Consider the following 21260-nt stretch of genomic DNA (forward strand, 5'->3'; position numbering starts at 1 on the left):
AAAAATAATTTTCCAATTATTTAGATACAAACTATACTAACAACTTGTATGAGCTATTAATAGACTAATTTGATATGACACACACATTTGAAAAAAAGCATGCTTTTTGCAACAGCACACACCATCCTTTAATTCTTTGTTGTGTTTTGTCACTTTTGCTACCAATTTTCAAATATATTAATAACCTCCTGGTGCTTGGATTACTGTTTTGATCCAAAAAAAGAAATTTTCAAACTGCTGCATCTAGAATAAAATATTAGCTGTTTTTCTATCATTCCTCTGCTTAGATTTTCATTCATGAATGACCATATTAATATTCTGTTCATATAAATATTATTCAGCTTTTTAGTATCTAACCATTATATTAACAATGTTATGTAACTGGTTTTAAATTAGTCACATAAGCTGGTGTTATTTTAAGGATTTTAACTGAATCTAAATCTACAAATTTAAAGGAGTCAGAGAATATAGATATGCTGCAACATAATACTCACCTGACTCACTTTCAGAGCTATTTTCAGAGTTACTTTCAGAACTGTCATCTCCTTAACAAAATTATATTCCATTAGCCACAGAAATAATTAAATAACATAACTTCACAGATAAGCAAAACATAAATGTAGGTATTTAAGTATATTATGTAAAACAGTTATGTTAAATACATGACAGAAAAAGAAAATGAGAGTGCTCACAAGCAGCTCACATACAGCATGAACCAAAGGTCTCTAAATACCACCCCCCATTGATTTTTGGATATGCTATAACTGGGGTATTATAAGAGAAGTAAATGACAGCGGTGGTCCAGATTCTGTACTGGCTGCTTGGTAATTTATAACAAGACTGTAACACACTGGTTACTTCATCACTGAGTATCCTGGGCCCTGCCCACCTTCAAGACCACACCATGGCTCCTGAGAGCCCCAGTTCAACCAGCTAAATTATGGCTGCCTAGAAGGATATCAGACTGTTCAATAGCTTACACACACACACACACACACACACACACACACACACCCCTCCCCCACAGCATAACTGCTCAGTCCAGCCAGGATGTGGTATTTGACAGTCAGGGAGCTGCAAAACATTTTCTCAACTTACTTCTAAAAATGTGAAATTTGAAGAGAAAGCATTACTACAAAATAAACATAATTTAAGGATTTGGCTTAAAAATGATAATCTCATAAATTTACTCTTTCAAGTGTATGAAACTCCTTTTTTACATAAAACTTTGGCAACACGATTGACCTTACACTGTTAAGAACACCAGAGAACCTGTACTATGTCTGGTGACAACCAGAATGTAGCTATTCCCCCACCTGAAAGGAAGAGAGAGTCATAATACAGACCATCCAGCTGACTAGTCTCTAAACTTGGATAAAAATAACACATTGCCACTTACCTGATTTACACTCTTGAGCAGAGTCCTCCTCCTTATCATTGTAACTTTCTAATTTAGAGGGGAAAAGGCAGTTGGGGATTAAACATGTAAGCTGCACACAAAAAAATGAAGTTTTCAAACCATGCAGTCAAAGCTCCTGGAACCTAGGCCTACAAATTATTACTCACAGGGAGCGTGTTTACACCTTGCCCTACAGCAACGTTACTGTGCCATACTTTAGTAGTTTGGAAGTACTAAAGCATGGCAGAGCAACCACCTATACTGCGCCATAGGTGTAGGACATGGTTATTTTTAGCAGCTACTTTGCCACAGCGGCATGCTATAATAAGGGAGTGCACCGCTATGGTGAAGTAACTTCTGGTCATGTGTAGATACCCATTGACATGACATCACCGTAGCGTGTTGCTACAGGGATGTAGCATCACATATAGATGCACCCAGGGAGTCACATATGCTATTATTTCCTCAGGCTGAGCTCATAGTGCACAGCAGAGATTATTTTCATCACTATACTCACCTCCACAAATTCCCTGTGCACCATGCTCCCACCCCTCCTAGCTCAGAGATTCCCGCAACCAGTTGTTGACCCTCAGATGGATTTTGAGAACCAAGAAAGGTTTGAAGAGCCAGGCCAAAATTAAATAGTCACAACATAAGAATACCTACATTTTAATAGCAAATTCAATATTAAAATACAGCAAATACATAAAGGACTAAACAGTACAGCTAAAGCATATCAAACAAATGATCAAAATTTAAAACACACATTTATCTAAAGGGATAACAATCTTATCAATATTTGAAAGCAATTACATCTTAAAATTTCTAAATCCTTAATCTTAAGAAGCCTCTAACAGGTGGCAAGCCTCTTAAGGACCTTCTTACCTAGGTTTCAAATTAAATAGCACTAACCATGTACAATTGCAGGTATGCAATTCAGCAAGAACGGTAGTTCAGAACTGTAGAGCAAAGTTCTGAAGTGAGCCCAGTTTTACAATCTATTTCTTATCTAAAATATTTAAGAAATTTATTAAATAAGGTAAAATAATACAAAAGCATTCCTAATAGCTACTACTCTGTAGTAGGGCTATTCTTCTTGCCTATATAAACTTTACTTTGTCTAAGATTAACCTCGTCTATCACCAAACAACCAAAAGTACTCAAAGCAGTCTTGCAGCCTCTACCCCAGTTTATTCCCCATTTTTGAGTTCCCTAAAATGGTTTCACACATTCCGCATGACATTATCTCATCCATCTATTTCCTTTGCCTTAGCCAGCCAGACACAAATAATTCTATACTATCCTATCATGAAATAGTTTAAGGCCTACTATAGGCTATGCTGCCCATCTCATGCCAGGTTTCCACATGACCCCTTTCCCCTTATTACTATTCTTATCATCCCCAGCAGGGACTCTATGTTTCTTCTGTTACAGCCTTCCACCCATGTTGGGATTCCCCCTCCCCCCACAATTTTCCCTACTCCTGGAGGCTTTTGTGACAGCTCCCCTTGCCATTATTATTTCTGTTGAGGGGACAAGCCACATACGGTGTGCCAACATATTGAACTCTTCCTGTATTGCTCAGGTCTGTAGAGCAATATCAAGACACAACAAAACATGTACTTGGGTTTTGTACAAATATTGCAACACTAGCAACATTGTCTCAAAAGTATGCCAATTTCTAGTGTGAAAAATGTGTTTGCTTTCATCCTATGATATTTTTATGTCACTTGTGACATTAGATACTTTGTGACTTTCAGCCGCTAGCACAGTGCTGTGCCTGGGCTCATGCAGTTACACTGATTCAAAGCTAACACACACAGTGTCTCTCTGCTTTGCAACATACAGCTCTACCATCTGGGTATGCTATGCCTTGTCCCCTGCACTCCCAGGGAGGGCCACTCTTGAGGTGCTCCCGCTCACATACAGAAAACCTATAAATGAAGCAGTGAGGCTGCTCTAAGGAAACCTCCCACTATTGCTCTTGAACTCTCATTGATATGCTTGAGCAGCAGCAGGGAATGCCCTAAACATGGCTTCACTACCTCATTTCTAAGCTTGGCAAGTGCAAGTGCTTGAGAGAGTGAATGTGACTAGGGATTTTCTGTGATGATCCTACTGAGGACCCCAGTTTAGGAAGTGGGTGAGAGGCAAGGGGCAGCTGCTCTACTCTGCCCACAGAACAGTCCACTTAAGCTCCCTACCTGCTCCCCAGACCGGGGATCCCCAGGGAACATGCAGGGCAGAGGAAGGGCCCGCACTAGACCAGGAGGGAGGATACAAGTGAAAAAGTACTCTCTCTTTCTTGGGAGAGTTTCTTTCACAAGACATATTTTCCAGGTCGAAACTGGGAAGATCTTTCTCCTAGAAAGGACATATTTATCACAGCATAAATTGAGTGAATACTTGTACTCTGTAGTTCCTATCAGGAGATGGTGACACTCCTGGTAGAAATCTAACTCCTGTATATGGCCATGCCCTCTGAGTCCTCTTCAGGGAAAAGAACTTGGCTACTGCCTTGACTACAATTTACCTTTACAATTTATGACCACCATGCTAATTTAACTTTCCTTTTTAAAAACTTCTTCAGTATTTAATGCATCCTTTAAGAATTGCCCGTGCTGTGGATTAAGGAAGCACAATATCCTGCTACAAGAATATTCAGAATTTGTTACTGGTATCAAGACTGCTGCTCTCAGTTTTAAAAGCTACAGTTCAAGTGCAAGAGAGAGATATTAGACTTCCAAGATGGAAGGAGGGTAACTCTTACCACTGCCACAGGCAGCAAGTGCACTGAAAGGCTGATGCACAATCACTTAGAATCATGCTGAAGGAAGTCATTCACTCTTCCCTCATAGCAAAACGATAGATGCCATGATAGCAGAATCATTGATTCATTATTTATTCTTCCCCTTAGCACCTGTACAGTAAATGAAGATGTATGATGGGAAATCTGTTTATTTTCAGGTCAATTACAGCAAATATTTTAAATGTATTAGGGCAACCATTAGAAAAAGCCTGTATTTACTGTATTTATCAGAATTTCAAGTTCTCTTGGTCATAATTTTATTTTCTCGTGTAATAGTGATTTTTTTTAAAAAATCTGAGTTATGGTTTTCACATGTTTACTATAACAGAAATTATAAATCCACAATAGGTCAGATTCTGCCTCTGTTTATTTAAATTTACTGATTGCAGGATGTGACACTATATAAATGTTCCATGTTTTAAATGTGATAAACTGAGGCTAGTCAGTCATTATACTGAATCATATTGCAAAAGTAGCTTTCCTCTTGACTTGACATATTTATATTTTATATAAATTAAGATAAAGGAGATAACTGAAAAATACGAATAGCAAGAAAAATATCAGAATGAGGAGAATAATCCTACAAATTCCTACTTACAAAACTACTAAATTACAAAATAAATGTAAAAATAAGTGTTAATAAGGAGTAAGATTCGATTTCAACAGAAAGGTTATTCTGGTAACAAATCTACTTGAAACTACCATATATTTTGAAAAGTTACTGTACCTTTTTCTTCTGATAAGCAAGTGTCATCTCCACTAAAAGATAAAATAACAATTGAGTGATTTTTGTTTACACATTACTAAAACCAACATTTGCGCTATCTTCAACACAAAAATCAAAACAAAAAAGTACAGATGCTAGAGGCCACATCCCCACTGCCACCATTTCTCCCTGCACCCAGGCGGCAGTGCAGGTGCAGCTGGAAGCAGCCCAGCTCTAGTCCAGATCCCCACCAGCTGGAAGCTGCTCCTGGCATTGCAGCCAGGGAATGGGGTTGGATAGTATGGAGAAGTGGTGGACATATGGATACAGCTTCCAACTGTCCAACCCTAACACAGTTTCTTGCTGCCTAGTCGCAGCATGGACGCAGGCAGAACCAAATACCTCCAGCCCCACAAGCTAGATCTAGTGGCCCTGCATGCTGGATCCAGTCCACAAACCTAGAAACCACAATAAAAAAAAAAAAACAAAAAACCACACTCAGGGAGGCTCTGGAGCGGTGAGAGACGCGCGGGTGAAGCCCGCTGCGCCCCCACTCCCCCAAAGCCCCCCAGACACCCCATCAGCAGCCGCCGAACCCCCTGCTGACCCCCAGCACAGCTGGAGGTAAGCGGGCTCGTGGTGGGAAGGGGTTAACTCCTCGCTTGCTGGGAGGAGGCCGCTGCCTGGTGCCGCTGGTCAATGCGCTGGTCAAGCCCCCGCCCAGGCCCCTACTTGGCCCAGCCCCCCAGGGAGCCCCGCGACCGGAGCCGGGCGAACAGGCTGCGTAAACAGGCACTTGAGTTAGCGTGGAGTTCGTGCAGGGGAGGGCGTGGGAGGGCACAAGACCCTGCCTGCGACCCCCCCAGAGTAGTCAGCCCCAGCCGTAGCCAGCCTACCAGAGGCATGACATGGATGGGCACGCGCCGCACCCCGAGGGTCCCCTCGGGCTCTGCGGCCCCCCCACTGGGCGCCTCAGAGACGGCCGCCCAGACGGAGCCCATGGTTCCGCGCTCCATGCAGACGGAGCCCCTGGCTCTTGGCTGCGGGGGCTGCCTGTCCCTTTTTCAGGCTCTGGGGCCCGGGAGCATGGCCACCTCCCCTTGCGGGGTCTGCTCCCTACTGGGGTCTCTGGCGCGCCAGCTGGAGGAGCTCCAGGCCACAGTCCAGAGACTGCGTGCCATCAGGGACTGTGAGCAGGAGATAGACTCCTACTGCCAGGCCCTTCTCCCCCGGGAGCCGCAGGGGAGAGCTTCGTCTCCCTCCGCGACTAAGGAGGACTCTGGGACCTCCCGCTCTGCCCAGTCGGGGCATGGACCAAGGTGGTCAAGGGCCCCAAGGCCCGCCGCACCAAGGCCCCTGCCCCGCCGGAGCTTAGCAACAGGTTCGCACCTCTTGCAGCCCCAGCAGAGCCCACGCAGTTGCCAGCTCCCGCAGGTAACCCAGGCTCGACCGCAGCTACTGGCCCCACTCTCCCCAAGACAAAGCGTAAGGTGTTTGTTGTGGGAGACTCCATCCTGCGGGGCACTGAGGGGGCAATCTGCCGCCCCGACCCCTTCGCCCGGGAATTCTGCTGCTTCCCGGGGGCCCGCATCTGAGACATTGCGGAGAGGATCCCGCAGCTCCTCCAGCCTACAGACCACTACCCCATGCTCCTGATTCATGTGGGCACCAATGACACGGCTCGGAGCACCCCCAGCCAGGTCATGAGGCGCTACAGGGAGTTGGGAGCGCGGCTTAGGGGTCTGGGAGCTCAGGTGGTGTTTTCGTCGATCCTCCCAGTCTCGGGCTATGGGCTGAGGAGGAAGAGGAGGATCCATACGGTGAACCAAAGACTGCGGCGCTGGTGTCATCGGGAAGGCTTTGGCTTCCATGACCACAGCCCGCTCTTTGGAGAGAGAGGCAGCGAGCTGCTGGGAAGAGATGGCCTCCACCTCTCTCCCCTGGGGAGGAGGCTCTTCTCAGCCAGGCTGGCTGACCTGCTCCACCGGGCTTTAAACTAAGCCCGCTGGGGGATGGGGGGACTACTGCCCCTGCTGGCCCGCTGAACGGCCCTTGCAAAGCCAGCAGACCAAGGCACTTAAAGGAGCACTTAAGGGAGCCCACCCCTGCCCCAGCCCTGGCACAATCTGTGGGCAAGGCAAGAGCCCCCAAGGGCACACTTGCCTGCCTGTACACTAATGCCAGGAGCCTGGGCAACAAGCAGGACGAGCTCGTCCTCCTGCTCAGTGCAAAGAAATATGATGTCATTGGGATAACGGAGACCTGGTGGGACTCCACCCATGACTGGACCACGGGGATAGAGGGCTATACCCTGTACAGGAGGGATCGTGTTGACAAAAGGGGCGGGGGTGTAGCTCTCTATGTGAAGGAAAGCTACATGTCCCTGCAAGCTGATGTTGGCGACCGGCATGGACAGCTAGAGACCCTCTGGGTAAAAATTCGTGGGGAATTCGGCACAGGGGACACAACGGTGGGAGTCTACTACAGACCTCCCACTCAAAGTCCCGAGCTTGACCAGGAGTTCGCCCAGGAACTGACTGAGGCCACTTGCTCCAGGACCTTGGTTGTCATGGGTGACTTCAATTACCCGGACATCTCGTGGGAAGATCACTCAGCTAAATCTGAGCAGGCGCAAAGCTTTCTCTCATGCGTGGATGACCTCTACCTGACTCAAGAAGTCTATGGGCCAATGAGAGGCAAAGCGCTGCTTGATCTGGTACTGGCTATGGGGGACGACCTAATCGGCGACCTAGTGATTGATGGGAAGTTGGGTGACAGCGACCACGAGCTGATCACCTTCACCATCCGCCGTAAAGCTGGCAAGTCAGTCAGCAACACAGAAGTCCTTGACTTCAGAAAAGCCGACTTTGACAAGCTCAAGAGGCTAGTCAGTCAGGCCCTCAGGGACCATGACCCCAGGGAGTTGGGAGTTCAAGAAGAGTGGTTGCTTCTCAAGGAAGCGATCCTCAGTGCACAAGCTAAATCTATTCCAACACGGAGGAAAGGCAGCAAGAAGGCACAGCAGCCCCGCTGGCTCTCCAGAGACCTAGCGGACCTACAGTGGCTAAAAAGGAAAGCCTACAAAGGATGGAGGACGGGATTCACCTCCAAGGAGGATTACTCCGCTCTGGTCCGGTCCTGCAGGGAGCAAACCAGGAAAGCCAAGGCTGCAACTGAACTCCAACTAGCTTCAGGCATCAAGGACAACAAAAAGTCCTTTTTCAGATATGTGGGGAGCCGGAGGAAAAGCAAGGGCAATGTTGGACCCCTGCTAAACCAGATGGGGCAACTGACAACTGACGCCCAGGAAAAAGCCAACCTATTAAATAGGTACTTTGTGTCAGTCTTTCATCAGTCCCACGGGACGCCCATGCCTGCTATGGGACAGGGAAATCTGGGTGAGGGGGATCCCCTACCCTCCATCAATGCTGACCTCGTGAAGGAACACCTTGAGAAGCTGGATACCTTCAAGTCAGCTGGCCCTGACAACCTGCACCCCAGGGTACTCAAGGAGCTGGCGAGCGTCATAGCCCAGCCCCTGGCGCGGATCTTTGAAAACTCCTGGCGCTCTGGTGTAGTACCCGAAGACTGGAAGAAGGCCAATGTGGTGCCAATCTTCAAGAAAGGGAGGAGAGTGGATCTGGCTAACTACAGGCCCATTAGCCTGACTTCTATCCTGGGGAAGATCTTAGAAAAGTTTATTAAGGAGGCCATCCTTGAGGGACTGGCCCAGGCTAACATTCTAAGGGACAGCCAGCACGGGTTTGTTGCGGGTAGGTCTTGTTTGACCAATCTCATTTCCTTCTATGACCAGGTGACCTATCACCTGGACGAGGGAGAAGAGATTGATGTCATATATCTTGACTTCAAAAAAGCTTTTGATCTGGTATCCCATGATCACCTCTTGGCCAAACTGCCCAGTTGTGGCTTTGGCTCCACCACGATCGGCTGGCTGGGAAATTGGCTTCGTGGTCAGACCCAGAGGGTTGTGATTGATGGCAGTCACTCATCGTGGTGCCCTGTGACCAATGGGGTCCCTCAAGGCTCTGTCCTTGGACCCATACTGTTCAACATCTTCATTAACGATGTGGACATTGGAGTCAGGAGTGGACTGGCCAAGTTCGCCGATGACACCAAACTTTGGGGCAAAGCATCCACGCCAGAAGATAGGCGGGTGATCCAGGCTGACCTGGACAAGCTCAGCAAATGGGCAGACGAGAACCTCATGGTGTTTAACACCGATAAATGCAAGGTTCTCCACCTTGGGAGGAAAAACCTGCAGCATCCTTATAGGCTCGGCAGTGCTACGTGGGTTAGCACTACAGAAGAAAAAGACTTGGGGGTCATCATTGACCACAAGATGAACATGAGCCTCCAATGCGATGCTGCGGCTAGTAAAGCGACCAAAATACTGGCGTGCATCCATAGATGCTTCTCGAGCAAATCCCGGGACGTCATTCTCCCCTTGTACTCAGCCTTAGTGAGGCCGCAGCTGGAGTACTGCGCCCAGTTTTGGGCTCCACAATTCAAAAAGGATGTGGAGAAGCTTGAGAGAGTCCAGAGGAGAGCCACGCGCATGATCAGAGGTCAGGAAAACAGATCTTACGATGACAGGCTGAGAGCCATGGGACTCTTTAGCCTGGAAAAGCGCAGTCTCAGGGGTGATCTGATGGCCACCTATAAGTTTATCAGGGGTGACCACCAGGATCTGGGGGAACATCTGTTCACCAGAGCACCCCATGGGATGACGAGGTCGAATGGTCACAAACTCCTGCAAGACCGTTTCAGGCTGGACATGAGGAAGAATTTCTTTACTGTCCGAGCCCCCAAGGTCTGGAACAGTCTGCCAGCGGAGGTGGTTCAAGCGCCTACATTGAACACCTTCAAGAGTAAATTGGATGCTTATCTTGCTGGGATCCTATGACCCCACCTGACTTCCTGCCCTTTGGGCAGGGGGCTGGACTCGATGATCTCCCGAGGTCCCTTCCAGCCCTAATGTCTATGAAATCTATGAAACCTAGTTACCAACCCCTGATATTGAGTCATCAATCAAATGTCTTTTGAAGGCTGCTTTGAGTGGCTGGTCTGAGCCCTGAGATCCACCGGTAATTTTAATTGCAATTCATCTAACAAGTGTTTCAAATTTTAAAAATTAAACTTTTAATTTTTAAAGTGTGGAAGAGAAGTGTTTGACAGCTTTGAAATTTACCATATCAGGAGTCACTGAAAGTGAAAACCTCCAAGGATGGAGCTTCCACCATCCTTCTAGGTTATCTGTTCCAGTGTTTGTCCACATCCTTTCTGTCGTAGGGGACCCAAAACTGAACACAGTACACCACTGCTGAATGGAGGGGGGAAATCACTTCCCTTGACCTACTGGCAACACACCTACCAATGCAGCCCAGTATGCCATTAGCCTTCTTGGCAACAAGGGCATACTGCTGGCTCATATTCAGCTTAGTCCACTGTAACCCCTAGGTCCTTTTCTGCAGAGCTGCTCCCCAGCCAGTCAGCCCCCAACCTGTACCGGTGCATGGGATTGTTCTGTCCTAAGTGCAGCACTTTGTACTTGTCCTTGTTGAACCTCATGAGATTCTTTTTGGTCCAATCCTCCAATTTGTCGAGGTCACTCTGAATCCTAGCCCTACCCTGCAGCATATCTAATACTCCCTCCAGCTTGGCGTCATCTGAAAACTTGTTGGGGGCGCACTCTATGCCATCTTCCAGGTTGTTGAAGACATTAAACAAAACCAGCCCCAAGACTGACCCCTGGGGCACTCCACTTGATACTGGCTGCCAACTAGACATCAAGCCATTGGTTACTACTGTCTTAGCCCGATCCTCCAGCAAGTTTTCTATCCACTTTACAATCCATTCATCCAGCCCATACTTCCTTAGTTTGCCTGAAAGAATGTTGTGGGAGACTGAATGAAAAACCTTGCTATTGCTAATGTCAAGGTACACCACATCTACAGCGCCAGTCACCTCATCATAGAAGACAATCAGGTTGGTCAGGCATGACTTGCCCCTTGTGAATCCATGCTGATCGTTCCTCATCACCTTCTTTTCTCCAAGTGCTTAGAAATGGATTCCTTGAGGACCTGCTCCATGATTTTTCCAGGGACTGAGGTAAGGCTGACTGGTCTGTAGTTCCTTGGATCCTCCTTTTTCCCTTTCTTAAATATGGGCACTATGTTTGCCCTTTTCCAATCATCTAGGACTTCTCCTGATCATCATAAGTTTAAAAAGATGATGGCCGATGGCTCTGCAATCACATCAGCAAACTCCCTCGGCACCCTCAGGTGCATCCCATCCAGCCCCATGGACTTGTACGTGTCCAGCTTTTCTAGGTAGTCCCTAACCTGTTCTTTCATGACTAAGGGCTGCTCACCTCCTCCCCAAACTGTGCTGCCTGGTGCATTAGTCTGGGAGCTGACCTTGCCTGTGATGACTGAGGTAAAAAAGGCACTTCAGTCTTTTCTGCATCCTCTGTCACAAGGTTGCCTTCCCCATTCAGTAAGGGACCCACACTTTCCCTGATCCTACTCTTGCTACCAACATATTGAGCTTTGGCCTTCCTGACTTCATCCCAGCATGCCCAAGCAATGCTCTTATACTCTTCCCTAGTTATTTGTCCACATTTCCACTTCTTATAAGCTTCCTTTTTGTGATTTAGTTTACTGACGAGTTTCCTGCTATGCCAAACCAGTCTTCTGCCGTATGTGCTAGACTTCCTGCACATCAGGATGGTTTGTTCCTGCACCCTCAGTAAGGCTTCTTTAAAGTACAGCCAGCTCTCCTGGACTCTTCTCCCCTTCAGTCTGGCTTCCCAGGGGATCCTGCCCATGAGTTCCCTGAGTGAGTCAAAGTCTGCTTTTCTGAAGTCCAGGGTCCTTACTCTGCAGCTCTCCATCCTTCCTTTCCTCAAGATCCACAACTCAATCATCTTGTCGTCACTGCTGCCCAAGCTGCCGTCCACTACTACATTCCCCAGGAATTCGTCCCTGTTTGTAAGTAGCAAGTCAAGAAGAGCATAGCGCCTAGTTGGCTGCTCCAGCACTTGCACCAGGAAGATGTCCCCAACACTTTCCTGAATTGCCTACACATGGCTGTATTGCCTTCCCAGCAGATGTCAGGGTGACTGAAGTCCCCCATGAGAACCAGGATCTGTGACCAGGAAACCTCCACTAGCTGTATGAAGAAAGCCTCATCTACCACTTCTTCCTGGTCTGGTGGTCTATAGCAGACCCCCACCATGGCATCACCCCAGTTGTTCTCCCCTCTAACCCTGACCCTGACCCAGAGACTCTCAATGGGCCTATCTCCAGCTTCAAACTGGAGCTCTGAGCAATCATACAGCTCTTACATAAAGTGCAACTCCTTTTCCTCTTCTCCCCTGCCTGTCCTTCCTGAACTGTTTGTATCCATCCATGACAGTGCTCCAGTCATGTGAGCTCCCACCAAGTCTCTGTTATTCCAGTCACATCATAGTTCCATGACTGTGCAGCAAGGACTTCCAATTCTTCATAGATAGAAAACTTATTGTTCAAAATATGCTTCTTATATAATATATATATATATGCCTTTGTAATCCACACACGTCCAATTTTCTCTGTTCTTTTCAGAATATAAGAAACTAAAATTATGAACAAACTGTTTTAAGACAACAACAAGTAAAGATAATTCTTATCTGCGGTGAACTTATTAAAGAAAAAAGCACGTCCTCTCAGATATAATCAATATCATAATGGATATTGATCTCTTAGGAAAGCAAGGGACAATCTAAACCACAGACTTTCCTCCTTCCCCGCTTACTGTTGCCAGGGATGTTTGGTTTTGTTGTAGTGGTTGTCCATGAAATTGAATGCTCTTTTCCAGGTACTAGATCTTTGCTGAGTATTTCTGCACTGCAGTAGTGACCTTACACGTAATGCTGCATTCTGATTCTTAGTTGAGACTGTTATTTTACTGACACAAAAAATAAGTCAAAGCCCTCAACCAAAAGCACCAAAAGAGTGCTACTTCTATAGACTGAAAAAGCCTGGAGCAATGGAAAGAAGAGAATATGTCATTCAGATTGTCAATTTTACTTTTGGGGAGATTAACATATTTCCTAAAACTGTAGTAGCAGTAAAAAATTATAGTACGGCACCATAAATGTATAAGGAAAATAGCTATGAAAGGAAAGAAGACTTTGGGGAGAAAGCAAAGGGATAGAAGAATAAAGGAGTGAGAACATAATCCTACTGATGTCCTTAGATTTCCTTAACCTTTTTCAGTCTGTTTTTTATGTTGGGTACAGCACAGAGACTGTGTACCAATGAAACTAGCACAATCACCTTCTAGTAATGCCCAAGGATCAGGCAGCCAAAGATGACTCTTCTAGATCTCTCAGATGATTTTGATACTCCTGGTAAAGAACAGTTGATGCATTTGCTGAACCTGGCTTAGTTAGGTGGATTTGTCTTTAGTTAGCTCAGCTCTTTTTACTTTGACAGGACTTTTTATCAGGAAATATTCATCAGCCTAGAACACTTTCTTCTGTGGAGTTTCATTATGTCCATAACATCACAGCTCCTAATCTAATACCCTAACACATTGCTGACAAAGTGAGCTAACTTAGGCTGCTATTCTCCATAACATGCAGTTGATATGCAGACCTATTTTACAACAATAGCTTAGGGGCATTAGCCCCATTAGCCTACATGCTTAGGGGCAACCAACATGGGTTCATCAGTGGCAGGTCCTGTCAGACCAACATGGTGGCCTTTTACGATCAGATCACCAGATCATTAGATGCAGGGGTAGCAGTGGATATAATCTTCCTGGACTTCCGGAAGGCTTTTGACACTGTCTCTCACCCCGTTCTCATTAAGAAACTGGGGGGCTGTGGTGTAGGCATCCACACGGTCAAATGGGTCGCCAAATGGCTGGTGGGCTGCACCCAGAGGGTGGTAGTGGATGGGTCCTTCTCAACCTGGAAGGACGTGGGCAGTGGGGTTCCACAGGGCTCGGTCCTTGGGCCCGCACTGTTCAACATCTTCATCAGCAATTTGGATGAGGGGGTAAAAAGTACTCTGTTCAAATTTGCTGATGACACTAAGATGTGGGGGGACGTGGGCACATTGGAAGGATGCAACAGGCTACAATCAGACCTAGACAGGTTACAAGGGCGGGCAGATGAGAATAGGATGGGTTTCAACACAGACAAGTGCAAGGTGATGCACCTCGGGAGGAACAACCGGCACCATACCTACAGGTTAGGGAACTCCCCTCTTGTCAGCACGGAGGCGGAAAAGGATCTTGGGGTCATCACTGACTCCAAGATGAACATGGGCCGGCAGTGTGGGGAGACAGTCAGGAAGGCCAACCGCACCTTGTCATACATCCACAGATGCATCTCGAGCAGGTCCAAGGAGGTGATTCTCCCCCTCTATGCAGCACTGGTCAGGCCACAGCTGGAGTATTGCATCCAGTTCTGGGTGCCACACTTCAAGAGGGATGTGGACAGCATGGAGAGGGTCCAGAGGAGGGCCACTCGCATGATCAGGGGACAACAGGGCAGGCCCTATGAGGAGAGGCTACAGGACCTGAACCTGTTCAGCTTCCACAAGAGAAGGCTGAGGGGGGATCTTGTGGCCTGTTATAAACTAGTCGGGGGGATCAGCAGGCATTGGGGGAGTCACTGTTTCCCTGAGCACCGCCAGGAGTGACCAAGAATAACGGTCATAAGCTGGCAGAGGGTAGGTTTAGGTTAGCTATCAGGAGGCGCTACTTCACAGTCAGGACAGCTAGGGTCTGGAACCAACTTCCAAGAGAAGTGGTGCTGGCTCCTCCTACCCTGGGGGTGTTTAATAGGAGGCTGGATGAACATCTTGCTGGGGTCATTTGACCCCAGTATTCTTTCCTGCCATGGCAGGGCGTCGGACTAGATGATCTGCTCAGGTCCCTTCTGACCCTAGAAACTATGCAACTATGAAACAAAATCAAACAGAATCATAGAAAAATAGGTCTGGAGAAGACCTGAAGAAATAATCTAATCCACTGCTCAGGGCTGAATCTTCCCTTTTTAAACTATATGAATCAAGTGCTTTTATAACCTACTGCTAAAAACTTCCAAGGAGAATGATTCTACAACCTCTCTAGGGAACCTGTTCCATTACTTAACTACCCTCGCAGTTAGAAAGGTCTTCCCAATATTCAGCCTAAATTTCTGTTGCTGTAATTTAAGACAAATACTTCTTATCCTGTCCTCATGTCCTGTCCATAACTTGATTCTCCTGGGTCCAGCTGGCACTGGACCACAACCCTTTATGGCATAAAACAGAACAATTAATTTAATCTGTCCCTCTGACAGTGATTTAGTTTCACTCCGGCAATTCTGTTTTACCCTGGGTGGTTTCGACATGCAGACTGCAGCAGTAGCTGAGATTCTATTGCAGTTTTTTTCCCCCTCTACCAATTTCACTTGGCAAGAAAATGGTAATATTGCCAGTTGATTTGCCCCTATTCACTTTCTTCCAGGTTTTTGTCTTCTTGATACTGGATTATCGCAATGCACCTTACCTCTGGCTCCACCTGATATTTTGGAATACAACTGCTGGTTTACTCAGAGGCATTTCATGTTCAGAACAAATTACCTAAATATACCAGATATGTTACTGGCTCCCAACTCATTTTGGTTATTGGTTTTGATCTATAAGCCCTTTACCATCTGAGTACAATATATAACAGTCATTTCCCTATGCTCTTACCTATAAGTGATAGCAATTGAGCTGTATGTACTGAGAAGCCCTAGACTTGTTACCTTCAACTAAGGCAGGGCTTTCTTCTCATTTATTTGTACTGCTGGAATGCCTAGGAACCATAATCATGGACCAGGACTCCAGAAACCTCCGTGTTGTACAAACATAAAACAAAAAGATGATCCATGCCCAAACACTTTCCAGTCTTAATATGATGCAATATTAGTCAATACGACATGGAATGATGTCAACTTAGCAATCTACCTGCTATCAAGATTTTGCAGGCATTGTGACAAAGGAGATATTTTTAAAAAAGGATCTGAAGGAGAACAGTAAAGTGGGCTTGCAGATGTTTCCACAAACCTTTACTACGCCAAAGGGACACAACAGACATTTAACTTTGAAGGCTTAATCTGGACGCTGATATCGGCCAATCAGAAATGAGAGCTGGCATCTTGGTAATGAATAAGATAATAATAATAATTTTAAAAATTACCATTTTCAGGCCCCCTTTCTGTCCAGGCCCCAGAAGTTGCCCGGTTCACCCATGCCCATGTCTGGCCCTGCATCAAGTCTGACATTCATTTTTAGACTCTAATCACTGTTTTCTCTAAGTAGGTTCTGAAATTTATTACAAGGTTCCCATTTTTTCCTGTGTTCCTTTTTAAAGTGAAGAGTAAGGTACCCATTTGAAAAAATCCCCAGAACAGAAACGTCTAAAGAGCTCAAGATAATGAGCAGTTACCCCAAGATTAGCCATTTGCTATTTGGGAGAAAAAGGTTTTCAGCTATATTTCTTGTGGTCCCACCCCATGTATTTTATCGTCTTCAATAAATAAACCAGAGGATTATTCTGCTCTTTTGGCTACTAAAATAGAAACTGAAACTGTTTTGCATACAGTTTTAAATAAGTGTAACAGCTTTGCAGACAAATCATATATTTATGCCTTTAAGTTGTTGAAGTTGATACTATTACAAACTCTTATTCTGAAGTTTTGTAAAATAAACTAGATACAATACCAAATCCTGGCCACTACAGCAGGCCATGACATTTAACTCTTAAGGAAGAAAGCCCTCGAAAATAATATTAAAAAAACCCTAACTGAAAGATCATTTTGCTCCTTGTACAGTGGCTTTTTTGATTAGCAGTTGCTAGATGTAAACAACAGAAGAACTGAGGATGGTCATTCTTTTTTAAGTAAAATTGTTATTAGTTTAAGTTGATATACTGGATCATAAAAATAAATCACAATATTTGCAAGACTCATCCACTTACTTATTCTTACACCAGGAAACAGGCATGATCTGATGGAGGTTATTCACCACCTTCAGGGGAAAGAACCCTTTCAGTATGACATTTGTTATGAGTTGTTTATTGTCACAGCTTTTATATGTACACCTACTACCCTAAAATTAAATACATTTTTATACATTAAAATATAAATAAGTAAATTGAAGAAATCTATACATTAACAACCTGCCACAGTTTTAAAGAGAAAATGTGTAATATTCTTTAGAAATGTACAAATGTTATACAATTTTAGCCTTACTAACATTTTGAGGAGAAATATGTATATGCACATATATATATAAATGGTTTTTGAACATTTTTTTCTGCAAGATCACAAAAAAAAGACAATGAAATGTAAACATTTTGGGTCAGAAACTCCATTTATTTCTGCAAATAGTTTGTGTAATGTATCTCAGGAGAAAAAGGTTTGAATTTCTGTAAAATACACTTTACTCCTATGTTTACCCTCCCCACCTAAATCTAAACTAATCTTCTATTTAAATGTGTTCATATGATTTTTTGCATTTTTTATGGTACCCACTATTTTAGTATCTTAAGTCAGTGGTTCTCAACCATTTTAGGCTTTAGGATATCCTGTGGATATCCATTAGGCTTCCACTCTTTTTATACCTACAGAAAAATAATGGAGGACTTTTTCTATTGTAAAGAACTCAGAAAGACCATACCTATGGGTTTCTAAATGACATTTCTGGGCTAATCTTGTGAATCATGTTTGTAAACATAACAGTGCTAACATCGTGGTGGCACCCCGCTTGAAAGGATCTCAAGGCACCCCAGTGTTCCCTGCCACCCTGGCTAGGAATCACTGATTTAAGCACTTGTTTGGCAGGGGGTAGTACCTTGACCAAGGTAAGGCACAGTATCCCACTTTCACTTCCAGATCATGGGAAGATCATGGCTACATGCCCACTTTATGGAAAGGGAGACTTCTCCCTAGCTTGCTTGGCCATATGGCTGAGGGCAAGCAAAACTCTGGGGCATCCAAAACCCTAGCCTCTGGGTTTGGGCTTGCATGTAGGATGCCTGCTGAAGGATTTGGAAGCATTTGAAGTCCCAGGTAGGGGTGGAGGATGCTTGCTGGTAGCAGGGCCACATACAGTTCTTGAATGACTCATGGATTTGGAATTGATTTGTCTGATTTGGCTTGGAATACAAAAACAAATTCAATTAAAAAGCAGTATCACTGATTTAAGCATCTCCCATAATAATAAATCTATCCTCACAACATGCCTGTGAGGGGAGAAATGATCATCTCCATCCTACAGGTGAAGTCCTGAGTTACCAGGGACATAAAACTAAGCTGCCACCAGCCTGTTCCTGCCAGTGAAGTTGCTCCAGGGTGATCCCTAGCAACTGCTCTCAAGAGTGCCAGAGGCCAAAGTCTCAAAAATGGCTACAGGAGACAACCCAGAGCCTCTTTGCTGGTGCACTTGGGGGTTGGAGCGTTTCGGCAGAAGTGGGAGGGCAGGGTGTGCTCTGGACCGCCTCTGCCACCATGGCAGGGACACCCCCTAACCAACATGCTCCCTGTCACGCGGCTCAAGTGCAGTGCTTCTCAACCTGGTTAACTCAAGGCACTGCTCAAGGAAACTTCGCATTCACTCATTTTTGACTATAAGAACGCAGCAGAGCGAGCCTTCTGCCACCAACTCCAGCAGGCCACAGAGGACATCTGGACATCTCTGGGTTTATCTTGCGACTCAACACAGTAACATGGTGTGGCACCCCCAGGCACCCTGGAAAGGAGGTCGAGGTGCCCCCGCGTGCTGCAGCACCTGGGGCAGAGAGATGCCCATCTAAAGCCACATCTGTGGGATAAACGCCACACCTGACAGTGGCCTGTCCCCTCCCTCCCCCGTGCGGCACCGGAGCAAGTGAAGGCGCCCATCCGCCTGCCTGCCCCTTGAGCTGGAGGAGCCAGACCACGCGGCGCAGCCCAGGGGCTTGGGCCCACCGCTGCCCGCGCTGCTCAGGCGCGCCCTGCAGCCCAGGCCGGCGCCTCAGCCCGCGCTGGCACCGGCGAGGCGCGCGTGCGCGTGCGCGTGCGCGTGCATGGCGCGTGTTTGTGTTTGTGTTTGTGCTGGGGGGGCGGTGGCCCCATCACTGCGCCCGGCTCGTCTCCCCCGGTCCCCTCCCGAGCTGCGGGGCGGGGGCCCTGCCGCCCTCCCCCGGCGGCTCCCGCGCCTTTCTGTTTGCAGCCATTTAGGCCCCGGGCACCTGCGCGGCGTCGGGGCCGGGACAAAGCGCCTCCCCGCCCAGCCCGGCCATGGCGCCTTTTCCGCGGTCCCCGCGCGCCCCGGCCCGGCCCGGCTCACCTGGGCTGCAGCGGCCCCGGGCGCTGCGGGCTGCTCATCGCTGGCGCGGGGCGGGCTGGCGGCGGCGGGCGGGCGGATGCTCGCGGGGCGGCGCGTCGCGTCGCGTCGCGGCCAGCTCGGGCTCTGCGCTCCCCGGCAACACCCCCGGGCGCAGCTCAGCCACGCGCAAAGCCTGCGGGAGCCGAGCAGGTGGCACCTGGGCTGCGTGGGCGCCGCCCCGGCATCGCTTGAAGCGCTCTCCATCCCCAGCCCCAGCCCCATTGTGTAGGTCGGGGCCCGAGGGACAAGCAAGACACGAGTTCAGTGGGCGGCTGAATGCCTTGGAGGAGCCGAGCCGCCCCCCGCGGCCTGGGCTCCCTCGGACGTGCCGGGTGCCCGCTCCCCCACGGCCGCGCGCCCCACTGGGAGCGGGAAGTTATCGAGGAGCGCAGGTCCCGCTAGGAGCCAGCCGAGGCTCTGGTAACAAGAGCGCTTTGGATGGAGCTGCCCTGTCGGCAGCGCCGCTTCCTTCCAAGCCGCACCGGTTTTAGCTCCCTTTTTTGCTTGTTTGTTTGTTGCCATTTAGGTGCTCAGTCCTTTTAGCAGAAGGGAAACTACTGGCAGGTATTGAAAGCTGCACCTACTGCATACCTTGGCAAAGTCTGACATGGAGTCCAGTTACTATAAATTAATAATACAGGCTGCGACGTGTTTCTCAAGACTGCAGCACCTATCGTTTGCTAGATTAAAAATGGAAGGAAACCCAATGAGGTCGGTTTCTTATTCCCAGTTCCTTATTCAGAGTTTGCTATTGTTATTCCCGGTTCCCAGTTCCTTTTTCAAAGATAATCTAGACCCAATTAAAATTTATTAATGAATTACACATCCTAAAGAGACAGAAGGTCATTAGCTATGGATAAGTACTAATTAATATGTAAAATAATATCTCACATTAAGTACAGAGCCGTAAACAAAGGTCAGATTAGGATGGCGTTGTGGGGCAAAATACTTCTTCAGCCACCCCAAATTTCATGGCAATGCCATTGGGGGACTTTTCCAAAGACCCCTGACTACAGTCCCGCCTGGCCCAAAGCACGGTTTGGCCATGCAAGGCTGCCAACTAACAGCCCCCATGCCCACTATACTAAGTATAACAGCTTGAATAAGGAACTGGCTTTCAGGCTGGAATTATAGCTAGAAATTCTGCTCGGGCCACCCATCAGAATACCTCTGTGCCACCGGGGGACTGTCCTGGACATCTGTGACTGGAGACTTGCCTGGCCCAAAGCACAGTTCAGCTGTGCCAGGCTGCTGATGGGCAGCACCCCAGCCCCTGTGCTACCTGTATGCACTAGAATAAGGACCTGGATTTTGGGCTGGGATTCGACCCAGAAATCCTTCTTGGGCCACCCCAGAATGTGTCTCTGTGCCACCGGCGGACACTCCTGGACAACTCTGACCAGAGACTTCCCTGGTCCAAAACGTGGGTTAGCTGCACCACGTTGCCAGCTGTTATCACCCTCCAGACACTCCGCTAAATATCTGGACCCAAATAAAGAACTGGATTTTGGGCTAGGATTATACCCAGAAAGGCATTCGGTTCCCTCTTTGCATCTCTTTCCATGGAAAAGATGGAGAAGCAAATGTCCTTCTAAGCAATATAGTCTATCCCTCTTCTAGCCAATGAAGGATTGGTCCCAACAGAACATTTCTGGTGCTTTTTCCAGGCTAGTTTTCAATGTCCCTTAGGAAACAGAAAAATCTAAAGGATCAAGAAGACAGTCTGAATATCCAGCCTAAATTTGCTCTTTATCTAATTTGTTCCATCATCAAATTTCATTCCCAAGGACTATACTAGCTTAACCTATATGCAGGGAAGTAAGGGAAAATAACATTTCCCCGTTAAACTTCTGAGCAGCATCCTCACACCTGGCACCCAGATGTGCTTGCAAAGTAGACAGGTATACCAGCTACCCCCTGCCTCAAGCAAGTCGG

General features: G+C 47.1%; 1 protein-coding gene across 7 annotated transcripts in view; it reads right to left on the bottom strand.

Moving 5' to 3' along the window:
• The window catches only part of LOC149863036 (uncharacterized), a 37152-nt gene extending 17367 nt beyond the window's left edge, over positions 1–19785 (bottom strand). For 2 of the 7 annotated variants that reach the window (XM_090053121.1, XM_090053117.1), the window contains exons 1-5: positions 19287–19784; positions 16936–16985; positions 4936–4967; positions 1400–1447; positions 495–542 (exon numbers count right to left, since the gene is read on the bottom strand). In XM_090053121.1, the coding sequence (XP_089909247.1) occupies positions 495–542; positions 1400–1447; positions 4936–4967; positions 16936–16985; positions 19287–19547 (439 nt within the window). In that variant the 5' untranslated portion in view covers positions 19548–19784. Of the gene's footprint in view, positions 1–494; positions 546–1399; positions 1448–4935; positions 4968–16935; positions 16986–19286 lie in introns of all 7 variants that reach the window. The other 5 variants (XM_090053118.1, XM_090053120.1, XM_090053116.1 and 2 more) reach the window with 5 other exon arrangements.
• Positions 19786–21260: the final 1475 nt, after the last annotated feature.

Source organism: Crocodylus siamensis, chromosome 6 (assembly GCF_052110815.1).
Source record: "Crocodylus siamensis isolate JL-2025a chromosome 6, ASM5211081v1, whole genome shotgun sequence".
In the NCBI taxonomy this organism is placed as follows: Eukaryota; Metazoa; Chordata; order Crocodylia; family Crocodylidae; genus Crocodylus; species Crocodylus siamensis.